Source organism: Haliotis rubra, unplaced genomic scaffold, assembly GCF_003918875.1.
Source record: "Haliotis rubra isolate DU_JTF1 unplaced genomic scaffold, ASM391887v1 Scf380, whole genome shotgun sequence".
NCBI classification, from domain to species: Eukaryota; Metazoa; Mollusca; class Gastropoda; order Lepetellida; family Haliotidae; genus Haliotis; species Haliotis rubra.
Genome location: NW_025767058.1, coordinates 1003778 through 1030547, shown reverse-complemented (window position 1 = coordinate 1030547; position 26770 = coordinate 1003778). Strand labels below are relative to the sequence as shown.

Here is a 26770-nt window from a genome sequence, read left to right as displayed (position 1 = left end):
GTATGACGGCAGTGAGACGGCACCTTAACACTTCTAAGTCAGTCTCAGGCAATAGCTCCTTAGGAACATGTAATAATGAAACAGCACCATTTGAAAACCTCAAGCTTACAACTATTAAAGTGATGGCAATACAATATTTAATTCCAACACAGTTTTCTTGTTTATTATGTTACAGGCCCAAACTACGTAATGACTGCAACAACAGCTGGCATTTTAGTTGGGAAAAGATCAAGGTAGGCAGTAAGAAAATGTCTTCGACTTTTAAACTGCTCACTATACACTATGAAATTCCCAGTGAAAGGGGTATGTTTTAAAGTAAATGGAATGAGTTACTTCACTACTTTTACATTTGTAATTTCATTATTTCAGTCTCTTGAAAAACAACTTGAGACAAGCTGGCCGAATCTTAACTGTAAAACGAAGAAACGGTCGCTGTGGTAGGTGATTCATGCCACACAATTTCATCTATGAATATATTTTCTCAAACATTTGTTACTTCAGATAGGCAGTATCTATCAAAATATGATTTTTAAATATCCATATTTAAATGTTAATACATATTCTAATTTTTTGGTAATATTTTACCTAATTTGCCAGACCACGCTGAGATAAAGTGTACATATGTACGAAAATGTCGAAGAAATTGTTCATGTTAAATATTGTAAATTTATTGTAAGTGGAAGATGAAATGTTAAGCTAGTTTAATGCTTATAATTATAAATCAATAATGTCATCTGACAGTGCATAAAACCGTCCAGTCTTGTGGTTTGGATACTGGATAATAGTGATACATTTCGTCCTTTTCAAGACTATAAAACTATGCCGTATCTAAAGTTGTTTGTGATCTAGTACCAATGTTGATTGTGGTCAAATAATTTCTCCTCTTGCCGCACCGAGGTTAGCCACATGCCCAGTGAATTTATACTCAGTATATATTCCGTTCAAATTATTTGTAGAGGGAGGGGCATACTATTTACCCTGTACTAATTGTATGCTAAATATACACACACACGTTTGTGAAGGTAAACAAAATCAAGTTTTTAAACAGATTTCATTTAAATAAAATACTTTTGATATTTTGAGGTCTAGGGATATACGTAATATGTAATTTATGATAAAATGAAGATATAGAAAGAAAGTGGTTTTTATCTTCAGCGTTATTCGGGGCAAACAACTGACAAGTGCGTTCTTCTCCAATAGTGAGTGAGTTTAGTTTTACGCCGCCTATTGCAATATTTCATCAATATCACGGCTGGGGACACCAGAAATGGGCTTCGGATATTGCACCCTATTTTGGGAATCGAACCTGGGTCTTCAGCGTGACAAGCGATCGCATTAGCTGCTAGGCTACCCCACCGCCCCTTTTTCTCCAATAAGACATTTTTAGCGCGATCATGTTCATACACAATGTACATTTTGGAAGTTTGGGTTTTGTAAGGAGCAAGATATTCACACGCGCGATTAGCTATGAAGTGGTCAAGAAACTCCTATAGTAAGTAAACGCTTTTGCAATACCACGGCTCGGTGAAAAGCAACGTCTTTTCGCCGTGGGTATGCATGAAAGAGGAATGCGTAAGTGAGTGAGGATGCTGTTAGCAATATTCCAGCAATATCACGGCGGGGGACACCAGAAATGGGCTTTACACATTGTACCCGTTTGGGGAATCGAACCCGGGTCTTCAGCGTGACGAGCGAACGCATTACCCACTAAGCTACCCCACCACCCCTTCTTCTCCAATAAGACCTAATAACAACATAAAACCAAACCTCAAGCACTCACAACAAAGGGGAGTCGGGGAACTGGTACTTAAGGATTCGGTCACCATGTATGGGTCAGCCTGGGCTTAGATTTTCGAAGCTCTCTTAGCGCTAAGATAGTCGTATGTTAATGTTAATGTATGGCACTTACGACTAACAGCGCTAAGAGAGCTTCGAAAATCTGGACCCTGGACCACAAGCATGGCGAAAATATAGTTATTATTGTCCGACCTCAGGGTCTGGCCAAAGAACTAGTGCAATGGCCGGACAATACGGCAGTTAGGTACGACCACCTTATCTAATACACTATTGATATATTCTCTTCATTTCAGGGAACATGAATGGCAAAAACATGGTACTTGCGCTACAACCTTTAAAGCCACGAACAACGAGTTTCACTACTTTCAAAAGACTCTAAGTCTCAACAGTGTAGCTGCATTTAATCCCCAAAAGTGAGTCAATTGGCATAAGATACTATACGCAGTTTTTGTTACCCCGAAACATTAAATGTAAGGTTGTGATTGACTAGAGTAGTCGCTCGAATTGACTAACACCTGGTCTCTGAATGTATATGATTTTGACAGTAACACATAAACCCGTTTAAATTGAACAGAATCTCGACCTGCTTCATTCAGGGCTTCAGTATTGCAAGGAGGGATAGGCAGTAGGGAAGATAATGTGGTTCAGGAACTGTGAGACAGACAACGTTGCAGGGAGGGCTACGCAGTAGGGAAGATAATGTGGTTCAGGGACTGTGAGACAGACAACGTTGAAGGGAGGGCTAGGCAGTAGGGAAGATAATGTGGTTCAGGGACTGTTAGACAGACAACGTTGCATGTAGGGCTTGGTGATAGGGAAGATAATATGGTTCAGGGACTGTGAGACAGACAACGTTGCAGGGAGGGCTAGGTGGTAGGGAAGATAATGTGGTTCAGGGACTGTGAGACAGACAACGTTGCAGGGAGGGCTAGGTGGTAGGAAAGATAATGTGGTTCAGGGACTGTGAGACAGACTACATTGCATGGAGGGCTAGGTCGTAGGGAAGATAATGTGGTTCAGGGACTGTGAGACAGACTACACTGCAGGGAGGGCTAGGTGGTAGGGAAGATAATGTGGCTCAGGGTCTGTGAGACAGACTACATTGCATGGAGGGCTAGGTGGCAGGGAAGATAATGTGGCTCAGGGTCTGTGAGACAGACTACATTGCAGGGAGGGCTAGGTGGCAGGGAAGATAATGTGGTTCAGGGACTGTGAGACAGACTACACTGCAGGGAGGGCTAGGCAGTAGGGAAGATAATGTGGTTCAGGGACTGTGAGACAGACAACGTTGCATGGAGGGGTAGGCAGTAGGGAATATAATGTGGTTCAGGGACTGTGAGACAGACTACATTGCAGAGAGGGCTAGGCTGTAGGGAAGATAATGTGGTTCAGGGACTGTGAGACAGACAACGTTGCAAGGAGGGCCAGGCAGTAGGGAAGATAAGGTGGTTCAGGGACTGTGAGACAGACAACGTTGCAGAGAGGGCTAGGTGGTAGGGAAGATAATGTGGTTCAGGGACTGTGAGACAGACAACGTTGAAGGGAGGGCTAGGCAGTAGGGAAGATAATGTGGTTCAGGGACTGTTAGACAGACAACGTTGCATGCAGGGCTTGGTGATAGGGAAGATAATATGGTTCAGGGACTGTGAGACAGACAACGTTGCAGGGAGGGCTAGGTGGTAGGGAAGATAATGTGGTTCAGGGACTGTGAGACAGACAACGTTGCAGGGAGGGCTAGGTGGTAGGAAAGATAATGTGGTTCAGGGACTGTGAGACAGACTACATTGCATGGAGGGCTAGGTCGTAGGGACGATAATATGGTTCAGGGACTGTGAGACAGACTACGTTGCAGGGAGGGCTAGGTGGTAGGGAAGATAATGTGGTTCAGGGACTGTGAGACAGACTACATTGCAGAAAGGGCTAGGCTGTAGGGAAGATAATGTGGTCCAGGGACTGTTAGACAGACTACATTGCAGAACGGGCTAGGCATTAGGGAAGATAATGTGGTTCAGGGACTGTGAGACAGACTACATTTCAGGGAGGGCTAGGTGGTAGGGAAGATAATGTGGTTCAGGGACTGTGAGACAGACAACAACGTTGCAGGGAGGAGCTGGGTCGAAGGGGAAGATAATATGGTTCAGGGACTGTGAGACAGACTACATTGCAGGGAGGGCTAGGTGGTAGGGAAGATAATGTAGTTCAGGGACTGTGAGACAGACAACGTTGCAGGGAGGGCTGGGTGGTAGGGAAGATAATGTGGTTCAGGGACTGTGAGACAGATAACGTTGCAGGGAGGGCTAGGTTGTAGGGAAGATAATGTGGTTCAGGGACTGTGAGACTTACTACATTGCATGGAGGGCTAGGTCGTAGGGAAGATAATGTGGTTCAGGGACTGTGAGGCAGACTACACTGCAGGGAGGGCTAGGCAGTAGGGAAGATAATGTGGTTCAGGGACTGTGAGACAGACAACGTTGCAGGGAGGGCTAGGTGGTAGGGACGATAATGTGGTTCAGGGACTGTGAGACAGACTACGTTGCAGGGAGGGCTAGGTGGTAGGGAAGATAATGTGGTTCAGGGACTGTGAGACAGACTACATTGCAGAAAGGGCTAGGCTGTAGGGAAGATAATGTGGTCCAGGGACTGTTAGACAGACTACATTGCAGAACGGGCTAGGCATTAGGGAAGATAATGTGGTTCAGGGACTGTGAGACAGACTACATTTCAGGGAGGGCTAGGTGGTAGGGAAGATAATGTGGTTCAGGGACTGTGAGACAGACAACGTTGCAGGGAGGGCTGGGTCGAAGGGAAGATAATATGGTTCAGGGACTGTGAGACAGACTACATTGCAGGGAGGGCTAGGTGGTAGGGAAGATAATGTAGTTCAGGGACTGTGAGACAGACAACGTTGCAGGGAGGGCTGGGTGGTAGGGAAGATAATGTGGTTCAGGGACTGTGAGACAGACAACGTTGCAGGGAGGGCTAGTTGGTAGGGAAGATAATGTGGTTCAGGGACTGTGAGACAGACTACATTGCAGGGAGGGCTAGGTGGTAGGGAAGATAATGTGGTTCAGGGACTGTGAGACAGACAACGTTGAAGGGAGGGCTAGGTTGTAGGGAGGATAATGTGGTTCAGGGACTGTGAGACAGACTACATTGCAGAAAGGGTTAGGCTGTAGGGAAGATAATGTGGTTCAGGGACTGTGAGACAGACTACATTGCATGGAAGGCTAGGCAGTAGGGAAGATAATGTGGTTCAGGGACTGTGAGACAGAATGCATTGCATGGAGGGCTAGGTGATAGGGAAGATAATGTGGTTCAGGGACTGTGAGACAGACTACATTGCAGGGAGGGCTAGGCAGTAGGGAATATAATGTGGTTCACGGACTGTGAGACAGACAACGTTGCAGGGAGGGCTAGGCAGTAGGGAATATAATGTGGTTCAGGGACTGTGAGACAGACAACGTTGCAGGGAGGACTAGGTGGTAGGGAAGATAATGTGGATCAGGGTCTGTAAGACAAACAACTTTGGAGGGGGGGCTAGGCAGTAGGGAATATAATGTGGTTCAGGGACTGTGAGACAGAATGCATTGCAGGGAGGGCTAGGTGGTAGGGAAGATAATGTAGTTCAGGGACTGTGAGACAGACTACTTTGCAGGGAGGGCTAGGTGGTAGGGAAGATAATGTGGTTCAGGGACTGTGAGACAGACTACTTTGCAGGGAGGGCTAGGTGGTAGGGAAGATAATGTGGTTCAGGGACTGTGAGACAGACTACATTGCAGTAAGAGTAGTAGTACAATGGGGGTTCTGCATAACTTGCGGCCTAGAGGCTTATTTATGGGACTTAAGCCCCCCAGCCCCCTTTGAAAACGGTGAGGGTGTAGCGCGAGACATCCTTCGATGTGCACATGCAGCTTAGAGGTTCTTGAACGTCTGAATTTGGCCCTAGGAGTAGGTTAAAAAAAGGGATGGGTGTTTTGCGCGAGCATTGTCGATGCGTCCTTTATTTGAAGAGTATACTTGATATTATGTATGCATGTAGGTAGGGGATTGGTTTTGATTGGGACTTGAATGCGTTGCTAAGTTTAACAAGCTGGTTGCCTAACCTAACAACGGCGAGCAGACCGATAACGGCGTTGCTAAGTTAAACAAGCTGGTTGCCTAACCTAACAACGGCGAGCTTGGCAAGCTCGCCGTTACTAAGCTAAACAACATGGCTGCCGAGCTTGACAACGGCGAGCAGACCGATCACGGCGTTGCTAAGCCAAGCAAGATGGCTGCCGAGCTTGACAACGGCGAGCAGACCGATCACGGCGTTGCTAGGCGGTCACCCAACCTAGCAACAGTCAAACTCAACAGCGCTAACACCGGGAGGTGAGTGTTGCCTATTCTTCCATACTATGTCGGATATCTAGTGAACCAGGGAAACCATTGATGTGGGATAAATGACACTAAACAAACGAACTATATTTGTTAGCCTGCTACCAGACTCAACAATCCGTTTATGTAAGTAGGAATGAGATTAAACAACAAACTAACTATATTAGTTAGCATGCCGCCAGAATTCAGCCACCCGACTGTTTGTTACTAGCATGCTGTTAATAAATGTCCGAAAAGGAAAGACCCAGCGCCCTGAATCGAGTATATTCACCGAACAATTTCCAAAGTTCCCTTAGTTTTCGGGCATAAGTGTCGTCAATGCCAACTTTTTCTTTCAGCCAGTCTTTCCAGGTAATTGAGACTTTGCCTTTTATCTTATCTATACTGTGTATTTCATATGCTACATTAAGCCATTCCCCATAATCGAGGGAGGACGATAAAGAAGATGAATTTTGTTTTGACAACAAAGCATAACCTTTTTTGAGATTGGATAACATTCCTTCCAGGCTCACTGTGGGACAGCTGACGGAATTGGTCGTCATTAAATTATCAGCTAAATAGGTATGAAGATCTTCGCCTGTTAGGATATTTGATTTTTTTAACGACTCGCAAGGAGTGATTTTAAATCTCCCTTCGGTTTTTCAGGCAATCTTTTTCCATCGGGGCCATCCTGTTCAAGTTCGTTAATAAATAATATCATTCTTTGATAAATTCCCGATGAGAACTTAACGCCTCTTTCTGGCTTTCATTCCAATAACCTGGTTCACTAATATCCGACATAGTATGGAAAAATAGCCAACACTTACCCTCCCGGTCTCACCGCGGCCGACTCCAAACTCAAAATGGCGTGTTTGTCTAGACATGACGTCAGAGGATTTCTCTGGCTGTGGCCTGTCACGTGGGTATTGAACACAAAGCAAGGCACACAGCCGTATTAGGGCTGTTGGCTGGTTGTATTGATATAGACTGTTCTCGTCATGAATATTTGAGTCGCTGCTGAAAACATTTTTAGAATTATTTTAAAATCGGGTTACATAAGCTTGGAAAGCGTATGAGTTATATATTGCTTATATACAGCCACCTGTACAGCCTCGCCTGGCTGCTCTCGGGTCGGGTTGACCATGAGCACGTTGCTATAGCAGCTGTTGCCTGGCTGTACAGGTGGCTGCCTAGGATCGGGTTGACCTAAATCACTTAGCTATTGCATTGTTAAAATCTACAAAACAGTTTAATGTGGGTTCCTTGAACAGTTTGTGTTGCAAGGTTGCAAGGTTTACTTGGTTACATCAACAAAACAGTTTAAGGTGAATCTTTGATGAGATCCTTGTTTTTTGTCAGGAAGGTTTGAATGATTTGTTGTCGACCCTGTTCTAAGAGCTATTTTTCTCGTCTTTGCTGATGCCAGTGGTTTTCCGAGTCTTAGTTCGAATCGCTTCTTTCATTCGGTGGTATTTCGCGATTTCCGACATCACCAAACGAAACTCTTCCTTGGAGATTTTGCTATCGGTGATCGCGGTTGAAATGTGATCGTCGATCGTGTTTAGCTTGGCTTCGGCCAGAACCCTGATCTCGTCGTGTTTTAAGGCCTTCCGTTGCAGACGACGCGAAATGAATTTCAGGGTTACTCCCGCCAACCCCGATACTCCGGCGCCTATTTCTAACCCGAGGATGACGGGTGCAGCCACGATGGTGGATAACAAGCTGACGCCCAATCCCATGCCAGCTGCCACGAGAGATGTGTCCACGCTGTCGATGACATTGACAGCTCGATGGTACTTTTTTGTGCAATCCGAGTCGCACATCTCGTTCTCGTTCCAATTGGTGTTTGATTTCACCGATCTGTCGCAACCGAAGTCCATCCACGGTTTCGAGCGTTTGAGCCACGTCGGCCATGGCCGGATACAATTCCATCTCGAGTATATGACGAGTTTAGGAAATTAGCTTCAATTGGTCCGCCGTCAATCATTGATGAATGTATTTTAAGCTGATGAAGTACACGTGGTTGGATGAAAAATAGATTAAAATTTCATCTCCAATAAAAACCTCGGCTCCCTCGAGGCTTGTGGTGGAAGTTGTTCCTGGTTGCACATAAATACGACAGCGTTGATTTTGATGGCGATCATGCCAGCATATGTCTACCCCAGGCAGAAGTTCCACCCATTGTCCGGAGGCATTTCTAAGAACGACGTCGATGATAAGGGCAGAACCTGGTATCCCAGTGATCCACAAGTCTTGGACTTTACTATATCGTTTTAAATTTCATTATTTCTTCTGAGTGAGGGACTAGCATAGAACCCGTTTGATCTGGTAATGGTGATGAGTACATTCCCTTTTCATGAAGCGGAATAAAACTCCCCAGTAGAATCCCATTGTTTTTTATTTCGAGGATATTACGATCCTGATCCATGACGAGATAGGGGTAGGTCAGGACGATATTGATGATCCAGTTCAATTCGACGATGACTTCTCGACGTTGGTACACGTTGCTTTGTAAGTGCAGGACGTACAATGCGTTTTCCGTCCCAGGTCTATCGAATCCTCGCGTGTCTTCGAGATCAGGGAATGCGATGGTGGCTTGCGTATTCACGTTTGCAATGGCACTCATGGTTTACACTATTAGAGAAGAGTCTTCAATTGGTTCTACGACAATTTCTCGAGCGTAAACTTTAAGCTGATGAGATGGAGTTTTGGAGGTAAAAAAACTTTGTGAGCAAGATTTTATTATCCACGGTAATTGTGACTTCTTCGAGACTCGCGTAAGCTTTGACGTCTTTCTGTACATAAATGCAGCATAAGTGATTTTGATGTTTTCGAGGCCAACGGAGGTATACTCCCGGTTTTATATCAATATTTTGGTTGGGTGATGCCTCCCTGAGAAAGACTTTGATATAGAGCGTTGAATTGGTTGGAATCTCTTCTAGGACATCGAATGCCTCTTCAAATTCAAGCACCAACTGTAAACTCGTATTTCGACTATCCGGTCAACTCGCTAGCAAATGACCCACTTTTCTAGGGATGAGGCTCACGAGCACACTCCTTCGTTGCGAGTGGACGTAAGCTGCTATGAGAATCCCCTTATTGATGACTTTCGTTAAATAATGATCCATCAACTCCGCAAACATGTAGGGCGAAACGAGGGTGATATCGAGTAGCCAGTCGATTTGGGAGGAGATCAACGTCCATCGGTTATCATCGGTGAGGACGAACTTGTACGACGTGTTTTTTAAGAGACCTCGGGTCTCGACATTGTCTAAATCGCCTAGATTGCCATCGAATGCCGGGACCATCACCCATTTGTTATTGTCGCTGAGGACGAGATTGTACTAAACATTTCCTGAGCCCTCCGGTGACGACATCGTCTAATTCCCTTAGTTTACCACCACCACCACTGACTTCCGCTCGCCTGTAAGTGTTGTTTCTTAATTCTAAACCGTATAGGTTGCCTTCGACCCCAGGGTCGTCGAAGCCAAGCGTGTCTCCAAGGTCGGAGATCGCTGTGGTAGGGCATTTTCTCACCATTCCGGGACAGGAAGCTTGAGTAATGGTTGTTTGATGTGCAGCAAGGCGCTGAGATGGCCGATATGCATAGGTTTATGTCTTATATCTAAAACGGATAGTTTGAGTTCCCTGATGTTGCCCCGGTCGAGATGAACGTACACCTCGTGATAGACCACGAGGCTAGGTAATTTCGATGTTGACCGACGGCAACCCGAGCATTCTTGCCAAGGCTTTACCGAGTCGGATGGGTTTTTCCCCATTCGTGAACGTCAGCGTGCCATTCGATTCATTGAGTTTAAGGCTGGCTCCCATGGGTTTAAAAATTTCATTGTTCAACATAGAAACGCTGTAATAACCCTCGGACAAATTGTGGCGTTTGCCATCGATGAATAGCCTGGTGTTCCTTTGACGTTGACTGATGTTCGTCCATTGCGGGTAGTAGGTGAGATCGTAGAGCGCGACTTCGAGGTCCCCAAACGTGTTATCGATCGTGTGCTGCAGTAAAATGGGTTTGCCGTTCATGATTTCCGGGAGCGTGATGTACATGTTACACATATACGAGACACTACCATATACTTTCAATATGGCTACACCCAAGTACAAGCCGGGAGTGATTTATCCTAAAAGCGATAATATAATCGCTACCGATCTCACACACATGAAGATCGTGGTGGATGCCATGGAGGGTTCCCACTTTCGAGCTTGATTTATCAATGTCTTTGAAAAGTATAGGCTGACGGTCACGAACGTCAAGGTAGTCCATGCATGGTTTAACAACCCGACGCAGTTTTGGCAGAATCAATTCAATTTCGCCGTGTGGTGCGCGACGACGGGGTGCGGCGTGACCTTGAACGACATTGATGCATTGTGATGCGCTGAGTCGTTCTGTGTTCTATTTCCACGTGTATTACCAGATCAGATGCATCCTGAAAGAGATCGGCGCACCGCTTCCGCAGGACAAGGCGTGGGATGCGTCGAACAATCTGTACAATCGGCGGGCTTACGAACGGATTTGCGACGAACTCGAAATCGATCCGAACACGGATTGGCATATACCGGGTACGAACCACGGGTTGGGCATTCCGTACAGTAGAGCGCGATCCGTGAAAGAAATCAGGGAAGATTTATTGAATAACGCCATAGTTCACCATCAGTTTGCTCTTCCGAGTTGTGAAATGATATTGCCAGGAATTAGAGCTGTTCAGGAAATGCCAAGTGGAGCACGCACTGTGAAAGAAATCAGCGATGATTTACTGAAAAGAGGTTTATTACTTCAGGACTTTGCTCTGTCGAGTAATGAATGGCGAGATTATCGTATGAATTTTAAAGGTGGTGTTGCTTTCACCGTTCAAAAGGTGGAGCAGCCTCAATACGCTGAAGACGATTGGAAAGTATATATGTTGTATAAGTCGAAGGGGTTTACTTGTCCCGGTGTTGTCAGACTGAACAATTTGATTCGAACGTACGTGTGGGCGCTGCTGGGCGCTCAGTCGCAAACGCGTTCTGGTATTGTGGGTCAAGGGACGGCCTACGACGTGCAGAAACATTTGTGTTGAACGGCGAGGACGTCATCGCCAGCCTGGTGGATTTACCGAGTGGCATCCGGCGTTACCAGGACACGTTAGAATACGCCTGGTCGAAAGTCGACTACGTGTTCGGCGTGGGACTGTACATGGCTCATTGCGACCGCCGATCAAACGTTGGGTATCAATCCCGATGTCAACGTCTCCCACATCCCACCGCCCACGCGCGCATACAGGTGAAACAGGGATCGTGATGCCGCCACCAGCACCAGAGCCCAGCATTCAACCTGCACCACCACCACGCCTATCACCATGCGAGGAGGTCGAACATCAGCAACACATTGATTGTAAAACGGTGCTTGTGGTCGGCAGGATCGTGGTCGGGGTGTGCCTCATTTGGTTAAAAATTCTTTAGCGGCGACGTACATGAGACCGGTCACACCGACGACGAACGCCCACAGGTTCTGGCCGAGCCACGTGACTGTTTTCAACAATGAGCCCAGCAACCAGGACACGATGCTGCCCAAGATGCCGGGCAGGGCCTCGGTGGCTTTTCCAGCCAGTCTCCCTAAGGCTTCCCCGAGCAATTTCAAATGTTTTTAATCCAGTCGCTAACGTCGCCGCCTTTTTTTGGGTCATGGTGGTGTCGTACCTCCGCCGCCTCCACTGCCACCTGTTGGCGATAAGACCAGGGTCGATACGATGAAGCCCAAAGCCGTCAGAACGCTGGTGATGGTGATCCCTTGTTCCCAGAACAACGTTAGGATCCTGTCGGCCAACGTGGTGTTCTCTTGGAGGATTCGGTAGATTGTTTTGCGCACGCGGCTGATCTGGGATCGAAGCTGGTCTCGGAAGGAGGACGCCACTTCCAGTCGGGTCGATCTTTCCTCTTCCAGGTTGCGTATTCGTTTCGCGATCCGACATCGGCTGAACTCGTCCTCCACTTCGTCGAGTTTGGTATTTTTATGAGCGATATACTCATCGAGCGCGTCCAGTTTGGCTACGTTGTCCACGAGCGATCCGCAAATGTTTTCCATGCCCTTGTCCAGCCCTCGCAGTTCCCTAAAGGTAAATTCGAACCCGGGCAAGAGTTCGTTCCGGTACATGGTCAATAGTTTTTCAACATCGTTCGATGCGTCTTGAACGCGTTGGGGTACAACTCTCAAATCTTTTCGACCGACTGCACCCGCCAAGGCATCGAGCTCGGCATTTGCTTCTCGTAAAGCCTTGTCAAACTTCCTGCTTATCTGGTATTGTGGGTCAAGGGACGGCATACGACGTGCAGAAACATTTGTGTCGAACGGCGAGGACGCCATCGCCAGCCCGGTGGATTTACTGAGTGGCATCCGGCGTTACCAGGACACGTTAGAATACGCCTGGTCGAAAGTCGACTACGTGTTCGGCGTGGGACTGTACATGGCTCATTGCGACCGCCGATCAAACGTTGGGTATCAATCCCGATGTCAACGTCTCCTACATCCCACCGCCCACGCATACAGGTGAAACAGGGATCGTGATGCCGCCACCAGCACCAGAGCCCAGCGTTCAACCTGCACCACCACCATGCCTATCACCATGCGAGGAGGTCGAACTTCAGCAACACATTGATTGTAAAACGGTGCTTGTGGTCGGCAGGATCGCGGTCGGGGTGTGCCTCATTTGGTTAAAATTTCTTTAGCGGCGACATACACGAGACCGGCCACACCGACGACGAATGCCTACAGGTTCTGGCCGAGCCACGTGACTGTTTTCAACAATGAGCCCAGCAACCAGGACACGATGCTGCCCAAGATGCCGGGCAGGGCCTCGGTGGCTTTTCCAGCCAGTCTCCCTAAGGCTTCCCCGAGCAATTTCAAATGTTTTTAATCCAGTCGCTAACGTCGCCGCCTTTTTTGGGTCATGGTGGTGTCGTACCTCCGCCGCCTCCACTGCCACCTGTTGGCGATAAGACCAGGGTCGATACGATGAAGCCCAAAGCCGTCAGAACGCTGGTGATGGTGATCCCTTGTTCCCAGAACAACGTTAGGATCCTGTCGGCCAACGTGGTGTTCTCTTGGAGGGTTCGGTAGATTGTTTTGCGCACGCGGCTGATCTGGGATCGAAGCTGGTCTCGGAAGGAGGACGCCACTTCCAGTCGGGTCGATCTTTCCTCTTCCAGGTTGCGTATTCGTTTCGCGATCCGACATCGGCTGAACTCGTCCTCCACTTTGTGGAGTTTGGTATTTTCACGAGCGATATACTCATCGAGCGCGTCCAGTTTGGCTACGTTGTCCACGAGCGATCCGCAAATGTTTTCCATGCCCTTGTCCAGCCCTCGCAGTTCCCTAAAGGTAAATTCGAACCCGGGCAAGAGTTCGTTCCGGTACATGGTCAATAGTTTTTCAACATCGTTCGATGCGTCTTGAACGCGTTGGGGTACAACTCTCAAATCTTTTCGACCGACTGCACCCGCCAAGGCATCGAGCTCGGCATTTGCTTCTCGTAAAGCCTTGTCAAACTTCCTGCTTATTTTTTGTCGATAGCTAGTTATATTTAATTTGTCACAGATAAAGTCGGCACCGTGGCGACTGGTCAGTGTGTCCAAAGCAAGAGGTTTTCTCATACGGGAGTGCATGAGATCGATGCACGGAGCATCTTTCACTCACAGTATCCCTTTGTGATCGAGTTCGAACTTGGAAGGATCGCGATATAGAGAAGCTATATTTTCTTTTTGCTCCAGGGCATCGTAATAATCATCTACGGTCGTTTTTTAGCAGATCGTCGCCCATGTTGCCTTGTGTGAACGAGGTCTCCTCAACCACGAGCAATTGGGCTCCATCACCACTCAAATCATCCTTGGGAATATCGTCGCCACCTTCAGCCATGGTCCTATTAAAGATATAAACGATGTCGTCGCAATACGGGAATAAACTAAACCCTTTCCGAAGATTGAGAGAACCCCTGGGGTTCAAAGCCGTGCGTCAGTCGGTGACAATCACCAACAATCCGAGCACGATCGACGGAAACCAAACGCTGTTGGTTCGCTTTCCCAACCTGGCTGTGGACGATGTCATTGTTCCGGGGACGGCTCGTCTGTCCTTCCAGATCAGTTTGGAATCTGATGATAAACGCGAAGTCGGGGGAACCTGGGTCGCGCCATCGTGAAGAAAACGACCATCAAAATCAGCGGAAACGAAATTTTGAGCATCGACGACAGGGACGTGTTCTTCAGCTACACGGACCTCTGGAGAATGCGAGCGAACGGGAAAACATGAAGTACCAAGGGATTTGTTCAGCCGAGTGTCCCACGACTCGGTTGCGCGTGGGGTACGGTTTCGAGCATGCCGAACTTGCCGTGATGGCCAAAAAACACAAGGCCATCAGCGAGGCGTTCGGGAACCGATTTTGCATCCCGCTCGACTTCGAGTTGCTGGCGTGTCATATGCCATTTTATCAAGCCGCGCTGGGCGACAGGCTGAAGTACAAACTCGCTTTTAATGATTATAGCCATGTGATTGTGACGGAGAACCGTGATGAGGGTCGCTACACCATCAACAATATTTCGCTGGAGTTCGACAAGGTGACGAATACGGAATTGGCTCGACATATTCGCAGCCAGTATTCGGGCACGTTAGCCATCCCTGTACGATTGCGTGCTGTGTCACCGGAAGATCGTCGCGAACAAGAGCGACATGCTGTTGAACATCAATCTGAACGTGCCCACGCGATCAATGATGGGCATTTTGATCCTGCCAGTAGAAGAATTTCAGCCGATTCAAAGGGTCAACGAAAAGTATTGGAACCCCAAGATCACGAAAGTCGAGGGCGTGCCCAAACCAGCTCTTCAGCCAAGTCATGCGCGCTTACCATCAGTGGGACAAGATCCAAAAGTTACCGGCGATCAAGCACCCGCCGAAAATCAACGCGATCGTCAGGGACCTCGGTCTGGCCTCCGTGACGCTAGGAGAGTACCTGATGACCAAGTATGCGCTGTGGTTGGACATGCGATCCATGGACAATGATCAACTGCACGGCAGCGGGCGTCGCATCGAGAACGGCAGCAAGGGGATCACCATCCAAATCCGCAAGAAGGCTCAAACCGACTTTCATTTGTACGTGATCATGGATGCGCAGCTTAATATGCAAAATGGAAGATTCGTGCAAGCCATCTATTGATTTACCTCGCGATCCGCATGCGCCATCGTGTGCAGTCAGACGGGATGCGGGAAGACCGTGTTCGTCTTGGATCTGCTGGAAGGGTACTATCGGAATGTGTTCGATCATATCGTGATTCTTTGCCCTACGATACGCGTCAATAAAACGTACACGGAGAGAGCGTGGGTGATGAACGACACGGAGGTATATAAAATCGACCCGGGAGTACGTTTACAGGACTGGTTGCGAGCTTTTCACGAAACGTTCGAGGGAGGATCGACGCTGTTTATCCTAGACGATTGCAGCGCCAACAAGGAGATCACCAAAAAGAGAGACATGTTATCGTATTTAGCGTTTTCGGGACGCCACATGAACCACAGCATTTGCGTCCTCACGCAAAAATTCAACTCGGTCCTGAAAGACCTGAGGGAACAGACGCAATGGGTCGCCCTGTTTCACTGCAAGGATAGGGATTCGCTTCGTCACTGCTTCCCATTCCACTGGCACGTCGACCTTATTTGTGCGAAGATCTCGACAAAGATCCGTTTATCGGTCACGCCTTAAACACCCTCAGTTGCATGTTGTATGTGGTTCAGGGACTGTGAGACAGACAACGTTGCAGGGAGGGCTAGGTGGTAGGGAAGATAATGTGGTTCAGGGACTGTGATACAGACAACGTTGCATGGAGGGCTAGGTGGTAGGGAAGATAATGTGGTTCAGGGACTGTGAGACAGACAACGTTGCATGGAGGGCTAGGTGATAGGGAAGATAATGTGGTTCAGGGACTGTGAGACAGACAACGTTGCAGGGTGGGCTAGGCAGTAGGGAAGATAATGTGGATCAGGGACTGTGAGACAGGCTACATTGCAAGGAGGGCTAGGCAGTAGGGAAGATAATGTGGTTCAGGGACTGTGAGACAGACAACGTTGCATGGAGGGCTAGGCATTAGGGAAGATAATGTGGTTCAGGAACTGTGAGACTGACTACATTGCACGGAGGGCTAGGTGGTAGGGAAGATTATGTAGTTCAGGGGACTGTGAGACAGACAACGTTGCAGGGAGGGCTAGGCAGTAGGGAAGATAATGTGGTTCAGGGACTGTGAGACAGACAACATTGCAGTGAGGGCTAGGCAGTAGGGAAGATAATGTGGTTCAGGGACTGTGAGACAGACAACGTTGCAGGGAGGGCTAGGTGGTAGGGAAGATAATGTGGTTCAGGGACTGTGAGACGGACAACGTTGCATGGAGGGCTAGGTCGTAGGGAAGATTATGTAGTTCAGGGGACTGTGAGACAGACAACGTTGCAGGGAGGGCTAGGCAGTAGGGAAGATAATGTAGTTAAGGGACTGTGAGACAGACTACATTGCAGGGAGGGCTAGGTGGTAGGGAAGATAATATGGTTCAGGGACTGTGAGACAGACAACGTTGCAGGGAGGGGTAGGAGGTATAGAAGATAATATGGTTCAGGGACTGTGAGACAGGCTACTTTGCAGGGAGGGCTAGGCAGTAGGGAAGATAATATGGTTCAGGGACTGTAAGACAGACTACATTGCAGGGAGGGCTAGGTGATAGGGAAGATAATGTGGTTCAGGGACTGTGAGACAGACAACGTTGCAGGGAGGGGTAGGAGGTATAGAAGATAATATGGTTCAGGGACTGTGAGACAGGCTACTTTGCAGGGAGGGCTAGGCAGTAGGGAAGATAATATGGTTCAGGGACTGTAAGACAGACTACATTGCAGGGAGGGCTAGGTGATAGGGAAGATAATGTGGTTCAGGGACTGTGAGACAGACTCCATTGCAGGGCGGGCTAGGCTGTAGGGAAGATAATGTGGTTCAGGGACTGTGATACAGACTACATTTCAGGGAGGGCTAGGTGGTAGGGAAGATAATGTGGTTCAGGGACTGTGAGACAGACAACGTTGCAGGGAGGGCTAGGCATTAGGGAAGATAATGTAGTTCAGGGACTGTGAGACAGACTACATTGCAGGGCGGGCTAGGCTGTAGGGAAGATAATGTGGTTCAGGAACTGTGAGACAGACTACATTTCAGGGAGGGCTAGGTGGTAGGGAAGATAATGTGGTTCAGGGACTGTGAGACAGACAACGTTGCAGGGAGGGCTAGGCATTAGGGAAGATAATGTAGTTCAGGGACTGTGAGACACGCTACATTGCAAGGAGGGCTAGGCAGTAGGGAAGATAATGTGGTTCAGGGACTGTGAGACAGACAACGTTGCATGGAGGGCTAGGCATTAGGGAAGATAATGTGGTTCAGGAACTGTGAGACTGACTACATTGCACGGAGGGCTAGGTGGTAGGGAAGATTATGTTGTTCAGGGGACTGTGAGACAGACAACGTTGCAGGGAGGGCTAGGCTGTAGGGAAGATAATGTGGTTCAGGGACTGTGAGACAGACACCGTTGCAGGGAGGGCTAAATGGTAGGGAAGATAATGTGGTTCAGGGACTGTGAGACAGACAACGTTGCAGGGAGGGCTAGGTGGTAGGGAAGATAATGTGGTTCAGGGACTGTGAGACGGACAACGTTGCATGGAGGGCTAGGTGGTAGGGAAGATTATGTAGTTCAGGGGACTGTGAGACAGACAACGTTGCAGGGAGGGCTAGGCAGTAGGGAAGATAATGTAGGTCAGGGACTGTGAGACAGACTACATTGCAGGGAGGGCTAGGTGGTAGGGAAGATAATATGGTTCAGGGACTGTGAGACAGTCTACATTGCAGTGAGGGCTAGGCAGTAGGGAAGATAATGTGGTTCAGGGACTGTGAGACAGACAACGTTGCAGGGAGGGGTAGGAGGTATAGAAGATAATATGGTTCAGGGACTGTGAGACAGGCTACTTTGCAGGGAGGGCTAGGCAGTAGGGAAGATAATATGGTTCAGGGACTGTAAGACAGACTACATTGCATGGAGGGCTAGGTGATAGGGAAGATAATGTGGTTCAGGGACTGTGAGACAGACTACATTGCAGGGCGGGCTAGGCTGTAGGGAAGATAATGTGGTTCAGGGACTGTGAGACAGACTACATTTCAGGGAGGGCTAGGTGGTAGGGAAGATAATGTGGTTCAGGGACTGTGAGACAGACAACGTTGCAGGGAGGGCTAGGCATTAGGGAAGATAATGTAGTTCAGGGACTGTGATACAGACTACATTGCACGGAGGGCTAGGTGATAGGGAAGATAATGTGGTTCAGGGACTGTGAGACAGACTACATTGCAGGGCGGGCTAGGCTGTAGGGAAGATAATGTGGTTCAGGGACTGTGAGACAGACTACATTTCAGGGAGGGCTAGGTGGTAGGGAAGATAATGTGGTTCAGGGACTGTGAGACAGACAACGTTGCAGTGAGGGCTAGGCATTAGGGAAGATAATGTAGTTCAGGGACTGTGATACAGACTACATTGCAGGGAGGGCTAGGTGATAGGGAAGATAATATGGTTCAGGGACTGTGAGACAGACTACTTTGCAGGGAGGGCTAGGCGGTAGGGAAGATAATGTGGTTCAGGGACTGTGAGACAGACTACATTGCAGGGAGGGCTAGGTGGTAGGGAAGATAATGTGGTTCAGTGACTGTGAGACACACTACATTTCAGGGAGGGCTAGGTGGTAGGGAATTTAATGTGGTTCAGGGACTGTGAGACAGACTACTTTGCAGGGAGGGCTAGGTGATAGGGAAGATAATGTGGTTCAGGAACTGTGAGACAGACTACATTGCAGGGAGGGCTAGGTGGTAGGGAAGATAATGTGGTTCAGGGACTGTGAGACAGACTGTCGCTTGACATTCTAACCCCAATAACTCCATAACTACAAATCAAATACGAATGTGGCTCAAATAGTTCCAACGTTTAATTCGTTGTGTCTTGTGTACCCATACAATAAGTTGATCTACCTCAGAGAAATCTTTTTGTGCATTCCATGCTCGAGGTGAAATCCTCGGTTACATATAAAGTGCATAAATCAATGTAATCGTATACATCTAAAAGTTCAGTTTATAGGTACATTGGGCATCCTGTAATACAGAAATGGTTTTATTTTGACAGGGCGCTTGAGAAGGCTGGAATCACACCATCATGTAAGAAGGCATACCCCGTGAGTACATTGTTTACAACAGGGCGATCTACTTCTAAACGTATTCCCACTACATCAAAGCAGGTTTTTAACGTCCCCCATGACTCCATCTGTGACAATCTCTTTCTGGTCCATCATCAGGGTCACGTGTCTGTTCTCCTCGGCTATGTGTTCGTCTCTCTCGGTTATATGCGCTTCATTTGGACACGTCTGTTTATATATCTCGCCCCAACACTTCATTTATACCTGCGTGCTCATTAATATTGTTCCTGTGCACATGTGCGTTTATCAATCTCGTCCCTGTGCTTCATTTAGGCATGTGTGTTTGTCAATCTCTTCCTTGTGCTTCATTTAGACATGTGTGTCTATCAATCTCGTCTCTGTGCTTCATTTAAACGTGTGTTTATCAATCTCGTCTCTGTGCTTCATTTAGTCACGTGTGTTTATCAATCTCTTCCCTGTGCTTCGTTTAGGAATGTGTGTTTATCAATCTCGTCCCTGCGCTTCATTTCGACATGTGTGTTTATCAATCTCGTCCCCGCGCTTCATTTAGACGTGTGTTTATGAGTCTCTCGATTTGTCGCTGTAGTACATTTTCATTCCTGACTTTTCATTCTCGGCCTTGCTGTTCAGTCTGACATTATGTATATTGTATTTCTCTACCCTGCTTTTCACTCTGATAAGGGGCGGTGGGGTAGCCTAGTGGTATAAGCATTCGCGCGTCACGTCGAAGACCCTGGTTTGATTCCCCACATGGGTACAATGCGTGAAGCCTATTTTCTGGTGTCCCCCTACGTGATATTACTGGAATATTGCTAAAAGCGGCGTAAAACTAAACTCACTCACTCAATTTGATTATGTCCTTTTCATTCTATATGTCCCCATGCTCTTTTTCATGTGGTTTCATTATTTCTTAAGGCTATATTATCAAACATATGTTTTATGCTAGCCCGGACTCTCCATGTGATAAATAGTATATGTTTAGATTAACACACCAGAGCAAAGTTTCTATTTCTAAAGCTAGGGGCAAGTAGGCTTAGTATATGAATTGAAACAAATAGCGTTCTTAACAGACAGATCTCCTTTCCAGATCCAGGCCATCAAAAATGCTGTTATAAAGTACTTCCGGATCAAAGATTACCTGAGGATGGACTGTGCAATGCAGAGATATCCAGAAACAAATACAGTGAGAGTTTAAACAGTGTTAAACATTAAAATACAGTCACACCACAGCAATACGTCAAGTTTACAAGTGACACGTGGAGGGATCATCCCAACCAGGTGGTCGATAATAGGAGCATTTCATCGTCACATTTAACGTAAAGTAAGCAACCTTGTCCTAAGTTACATATACTACAGCGGTCAACCATTTGATATCCACTTGAGGTCACCATGTTGGTCATTCCTGTATATATGTGTATAAAACGTCGACGCCAATAATAATCAGTCTCGATTAGCTGCTGGAACCTTCTTTGTTTGTGACCCGTGAAGGTCCGAGCTAGAATATTGATCTTCAGTAACCCCTGCTTGTCGTAAGAGACGACTAACGGGATCGGGTGGTCGGGCACGCTTACTTGTTTGACACATGTCATCGGTTCCCAATTGCGCAGATCGATGCTAATGCTGTTGATCCCTGGATTGTCTGGTCCAGACTCGATTATTTCCAGACCATATAGCCGGAATACTACTGAGTGTGGCGTAAAACTAAACTCACACAGTCTTTGTTTGTTTGTTGTTTAACGCCGCACTCAGCAATATTCCAGCTATATGACGGTGGTCTGTAAATAGTTGAGTCTGGACCAGACAATACAGTGATCAACAGCATGAGGATCGATCTACACAATTGAGATACGATGGCATGTTTCAACCAAACCACCGAGCAGACCAGTTCAAACCCGGACCGTACGCGTGTCTGATGGAACTGATCTCATTTGGCTTAAAAGGCAATTGTACAGTGAGTGAGTGAGTGAGTATGGTTTTACGCCGCTTTTAGCAGTATTCCAGGAATATAACGGCGGAGGACACCGGAAATGGGCATTGTACCCATGTGGAGACCCGCGTCTTCGCGAGCCTAACGAACGCTTTAACCACTAGGCTACCCCAACCCCGGCATTTGTAGAGCCGAGGAATCATAGAGGTTAGAGTAATCACGTTCCATATTTGAATATACATATATTATCAAAGCTAATTGTCTCAGAAAATGTAGCTACACGTGGAAAATATTTCGTGAAATACGCTCTGGGTCAGTTAGTTGTTTCTTTTTAAATAAAAAATGAGTATTTAGTAATTTTAGCCATGCGTACGTATTATTTTTATTTGGTACATCGATGCTCGTGGTATCAATCACGGGATTGTCTGGTCTAGACTCCATTATTTACATACTTCCTTATATAGCATGAACATTGCTGAGTGCGGCGCTAAACAAGAAACAAACAAAACAAAAATATTCTGACGTTTCAAAAGAATTATCAAAATGTTTTCTTCAAAATTATTTTGTTTTTCAGAGTCGCACTTTGCTGATGTCGATTTATATACCCTTGTCGAAGACATTCAACGTGACGACGCTGCCCTACCAATACACACAATCATGTCAGCCTGGGGACAAAGTTTACATCTTTCCAGTGCACGATGTCTATTGTTCTAAATAGACGTTCAGTTACATCTCTCAAAGATTTAGGTTGCAGAACAAATCTGAATTGCACCATAATGTATTTTATTAAACTATCCGACATCTTGGACGAGTGGCGTTTTTAACAGTCAACTTATTGCTCCCTGTCGATAATAACGTTATGTCAGCGAGAGAAATTTGATCAGCTCCAGTCAGCAGCGTTCCTATATCACGAAGTCTGTAAATATGTAAGTTTGACCTTGCAGCCAGTGGCCAGTGATTGAAGCATGAGCAAAGCCTCATTCAATTAGGTCACGATGACACTCTATTCTCCAGGCCGGTATCCCCCCTGGGTTCCCGTTGAACTCGCGTGTCGTGTATTACCTCACACGTGTGTACACTGAAGCTTATGTAATCGAACTATTGTTCAAAGATGTGCCTCGTTCTAAGCCTTGCTCATTTATATTAAGTACGCCTTATGTTTGTTCGTCAGAATTTAGTGTACAGGATTTGATGATAATACGGTACGGAAGCTCCAGCACCTTCAGTCTCCGGCTGCCGATATCCTGTTAAAAGGTTAGAGAACCCTGCCCCACCGGCGGTAGCCGTCACAAACAAATGCAAACAAGGATAATCATTGTTCACCTGAAAAAATAATTTTATGATCAATTTTTTGTTTGTTTGGTTCATTGTCATGCCTGCATTCTGAGTAGCTGAGCTGGTCACGTGTTCATTTTCCAATCGATGTAGAGAAACTATTCCACGCCCACCAATGCCCACTACTTTCACCACTACGGGTGCTGGGAAATCCCCGTTACAGTCGGGGGCATTATTTATGCTTATGCCCGACAGTCTAAACCACCGGAGGCCAGGGAACTATAAGATACAACACATCCTTGAAACGTTCAGCACAAAATCCTAAATGCTGCCGCTTTTGTAGCGTAAAATATTTGTACAGCGAATTGTCTCATTTCTTCGAGTATTTTCTCGTTACGTCAAGTTTTTTTAAAAACCTGAAATTTAGAGTTTTTTCTCGTTCCTTCGATGAAGCACAATGTTCTACGAATATTTTTAACTTTCCATCGCCGTTTCACCCTGTTACATCTATAAGTGGCATTTAGAACCTGTTATGATGAAGAGGAACAGTTTTTAGGGTGTCCTCCTATTACGCAGACAGGCAGTTCGCAGACGCCTTAAAACAACATTTACGATTCAATGAACATATTAGTTACTACCTGTTACCTACGCAATATAATGGAATAGTCCAAATAAAAACATAACATTAAAACTGGAGCTATATTATTTACTTTGAAAGATGTCCGAAAAGACATTAATTTGAATTTTGATTGCTGCATATTAAATAATTGATTTTCATAAACATTTGGGTTTAACCTTCTCGTTTACGGGAGTTGACGGCATCATTGTGAAAACATTGTTAAAAAGACAAAGCAAATGATTGGATCATTACTGAAAGTACAGTTCCTACTAAATAGAACAACACCAGTTTTTCTTCAGGATTTACTCCAACTGTAGTAGGCGACCGGACAAGCTATGAAACCGATAATTTTAGCCAACCATGTACAAGACTGAGGTACTCAACATCATCTATTATTCCATCAGCAGTTAAAGTGTGGAATAATATTCCCTTAGTGGTTACACCCCGTTAGCTATTAGAAATTGCGACTCTGTTGAATACTGATTGGTATTAATTTTATCTTACATAGCAATGCAGGTCTCTCAATTACTGAAAATCAGAATATTTTCAAATATGTACACATCTATATCTCTCAAACACAATGTTTTGTCGGTTAACTTCTGTTGTACATATCAGGCGCATAGCAAGCCACTCTGATAGGTTGCAAAACTTTATAAATTTAGATAGTATTGAGGGCTTGCCAAACTTACATGGTGATCTTCAGCAAAAATCATGTGTAAGCCCGGGCTTTTCTTATAATGGTAGCTACGCCAGTGCATATCCTATTATTGGGAGAGGGCTTTTCTAAGTTGGATAACTTGTCAATAAACACAATCAAAACTCTCAGTGACAAATCTGTTTTCTTATTCGATAGTAAATGATAATAAAACAATTTTGAGAAGAGGAGACAGATTATCATTTAATCACAACAAAGTTCTATTTACACACAATCAAACTTCTCAGTAACGAACATGTTTCGGGCTCACCCTACTCTGCTCGCTAGAAAGTGGATTGTTCCATTATAACCCTTCATGTATAGATTTCGCCTCGTGCATAATGTTGTATCATTTGCTTGATACACCGAAACGTCGCATCTGCTGTAATAAAGAAGCGTTCCATCTATAAAAAGTGTTCCTCTGTTTCATACTGACTTGTGTCTATTTAACGTGCTCAGCGCAAATAAATCATTTAAACCATTTACTGGTCTGCGTTGTTAATATTTATCACCGCCTACAGAGAGTACAGATCAGTGCAGCGAGACTCATTACTCGCACGCGGATTTGCGACCATGTTGCACCGATCCTGATAATCTTGCATTGGCTGCCATTTTACTTCCGGTGTCAGTACAAGATCTTGATATACATGTACAGAACCTTGCATAACACTGCTCCAACATATCTCCATCAATTAATGTCATTGCATGTATATGCAGATGGACAAAATCGAGTTTACGTTATACAGTTAGTTTTGGTCTGAACGGTTCAATGAAATATGTTTCTTTTCTTTTTCTTCTTTTCGTCACAGTTAATATTTTTTAAAATGGGAATATTGTAAAGTTTGGAATTTTATTCCCAGCACATCCTTCCACATGTCCACTTAGTGGAATACTGCGACAGGAGGGGTCCCGAAATTTGCTGTTTGTGATGTGACGAATCACTTTCTAGTAATTTAGTGATGATACGAGATGCCCGTAAAAAATCTAGAGTTTCCTGTCCATATATATATATATATATATCTGTGTGTGTGTGTGTGTGTGTGTGTGTGTGTGTGTGTGTGTCATCAGTTTATATAAAGGCAATGAATCATACGCAACTATATACTGTTTTAAAGCATGAGTTGATGCGTTGCCTTTTCCGTCAGCAGTGAGCAAATCACGTACACAACTTGAAGTTATAGCTCTCCGTGCGATGATATAATCCGTTCGCATAGGCGGATCCAGAGGTGGTGGGGAGGAGGGGTGGAACACTCCTTTTGTCCTGAAAGTTTATTTAATGACCGTTGAAATTCTCGTGAAAACGGGAGAAAATGAAGTGTACACCCCCTCTTTCTCAAAAAGCTGTATCCGCCCCTGGTTCGCCATCCAATAAACAGTATAAGACACAGATATATTTCAAGGAAGATTCTTTATAATCACTTCACTGATATTTCGTGCCTCCTCAAACGTTAGCGTTAGTGTGTGAGGGTTAGGATTTTCCCCAATCCTTTCCCATTGGATCCTGTGATAAACAAATAAACGTGTATTCTGTAGTGGATCCCCATCCATGTTTCTTTAGGGAAATAATCACCGGAAAATCTAAATTATTAATGTCTATTTCGTTTAATGTGATATTCCTCATTTTCGATCAAGTCTTTTTGTTGGTTCTGAAGTACCATTTTCTCGTCGATTCCGACGTAAATCCACGTATATAGTCTCCTAAACTCAATCAGATATCTTTGGTAACTCAAACTGCTTAGTCCATCAGTCTCCATTCGTCTCAATCCAGATCTCAGATATTTTTTTCTGAAACATAAACTTAACATAGAGCATGAATAGCACTTCTCACCCACAGAATTAAAATAGACTTACGTCATTCATCAGCTTGGAAGGTGTCTATGGTTCAGTATCACATCTATACGTGTGTAAAGTCTACCACACCCACATTTGTTTACACTGATCTTTCTTGCGCAGATCTTAAACGGTTCTCCCTTAACTCTCTAACGGTTCCTTCTTACCTTTTGAACGTTTTTTTTCTTACCTCTTTTGAACGGTTCTCTCTTATCTCTTATGCTGTCCTCTCCTACCTCTTTAACGGTACTACCCGTGAAGGTCCGGATTAGAATATTGATCTTCAGTAACCCATGCTTATCGTAAGAGGCGACTAAAGGGATCGGGTGGTAAGACTCGCTGACTTGGTTGCCACATGTCATCGGTTCTCATTGCGCAGATCGATGCTCATGTTGTTGATCACTGGATTGTCTGTTCCAGACTCGATTATTTACAGACCGCTGCCATATAGCTGGAATACTGCTGAGTGCGGCGTAAAACTAAACTCACTCACTTTAACGGTTCTCTCTTATCACTTACACGTTTATCTCTTACCTCTGAAACGATACTTTCTCGCACAGATCGTTCTTACAATTTCCTATACGTGCATTTGAGCGACTGTAAAATTCTGATTTATCACTGAAAATTTATGGTCTTATGTAACTTTCGAGAAATTCCAACTTGAGTGAATGAGTTTAGTTTACGCCGCTTTTAGCAATATTCCAGCAATATCTCGGCGGGGGACACCAGAAATGGGCCTCACACATTGTACCCATGTCGGGTATCGAACCCGGGTCTTCGGCAATTCCAACTTGACGCTAACCAATAACGCTACAAAGCTGACCTCAAGACACGTTTGGTTCTTGTCCTCAGCTTAATTCAATTGCTGACACATTTAATGATATATGATCTTGTGCTTTGATGTTGTCCATCAATTATTCTCTGGGGACAGATACACAATTGCGTTCTTCATGTGATGTTCTGTTACAACGATTTATTATAAATGAGTAGGGTTGGTGGAACAGTTTATTATTATT

The 26770-nt window shown here is 45.8% G+C and overlaps 1 protein-coding gene across 1 annotated transcript in view; it reads left to right on the top strand.

Annotated features, from left to right (window-relative positions):
• Nucleotides 1-24405, top strand: part of LOC124286356 (ribonuclease Oy-like) — a 29749-nt gene extending 5344 nt beyond the window's left edge. Inside the window, exons 4-9 of the mRNA XM_046722723.1 lie at nt 176-233; nt 370-437; nt 2091-2210; nt 19379-19427; nt 20497-20592; nt 21911-24405. Coding sequence (XP_046578679.1) covers nt 176-233; nt 370-437; nt 2091-2210; nt 19379-19427; nt 20497-20592; nt 21911-22054 — 535 coding nt within the window. The 3' untranslated portion in view covers nt 22055-24405. The remainder of the gene's footprint in view (nt 1-175; nt 234-369; nt 438-2090; nt 2211-19378; nt 19428-20496; nt 20593-21910) is intronic.
• Nucleotides 24406-26770: the final 2365 nt, after the last annotated feature.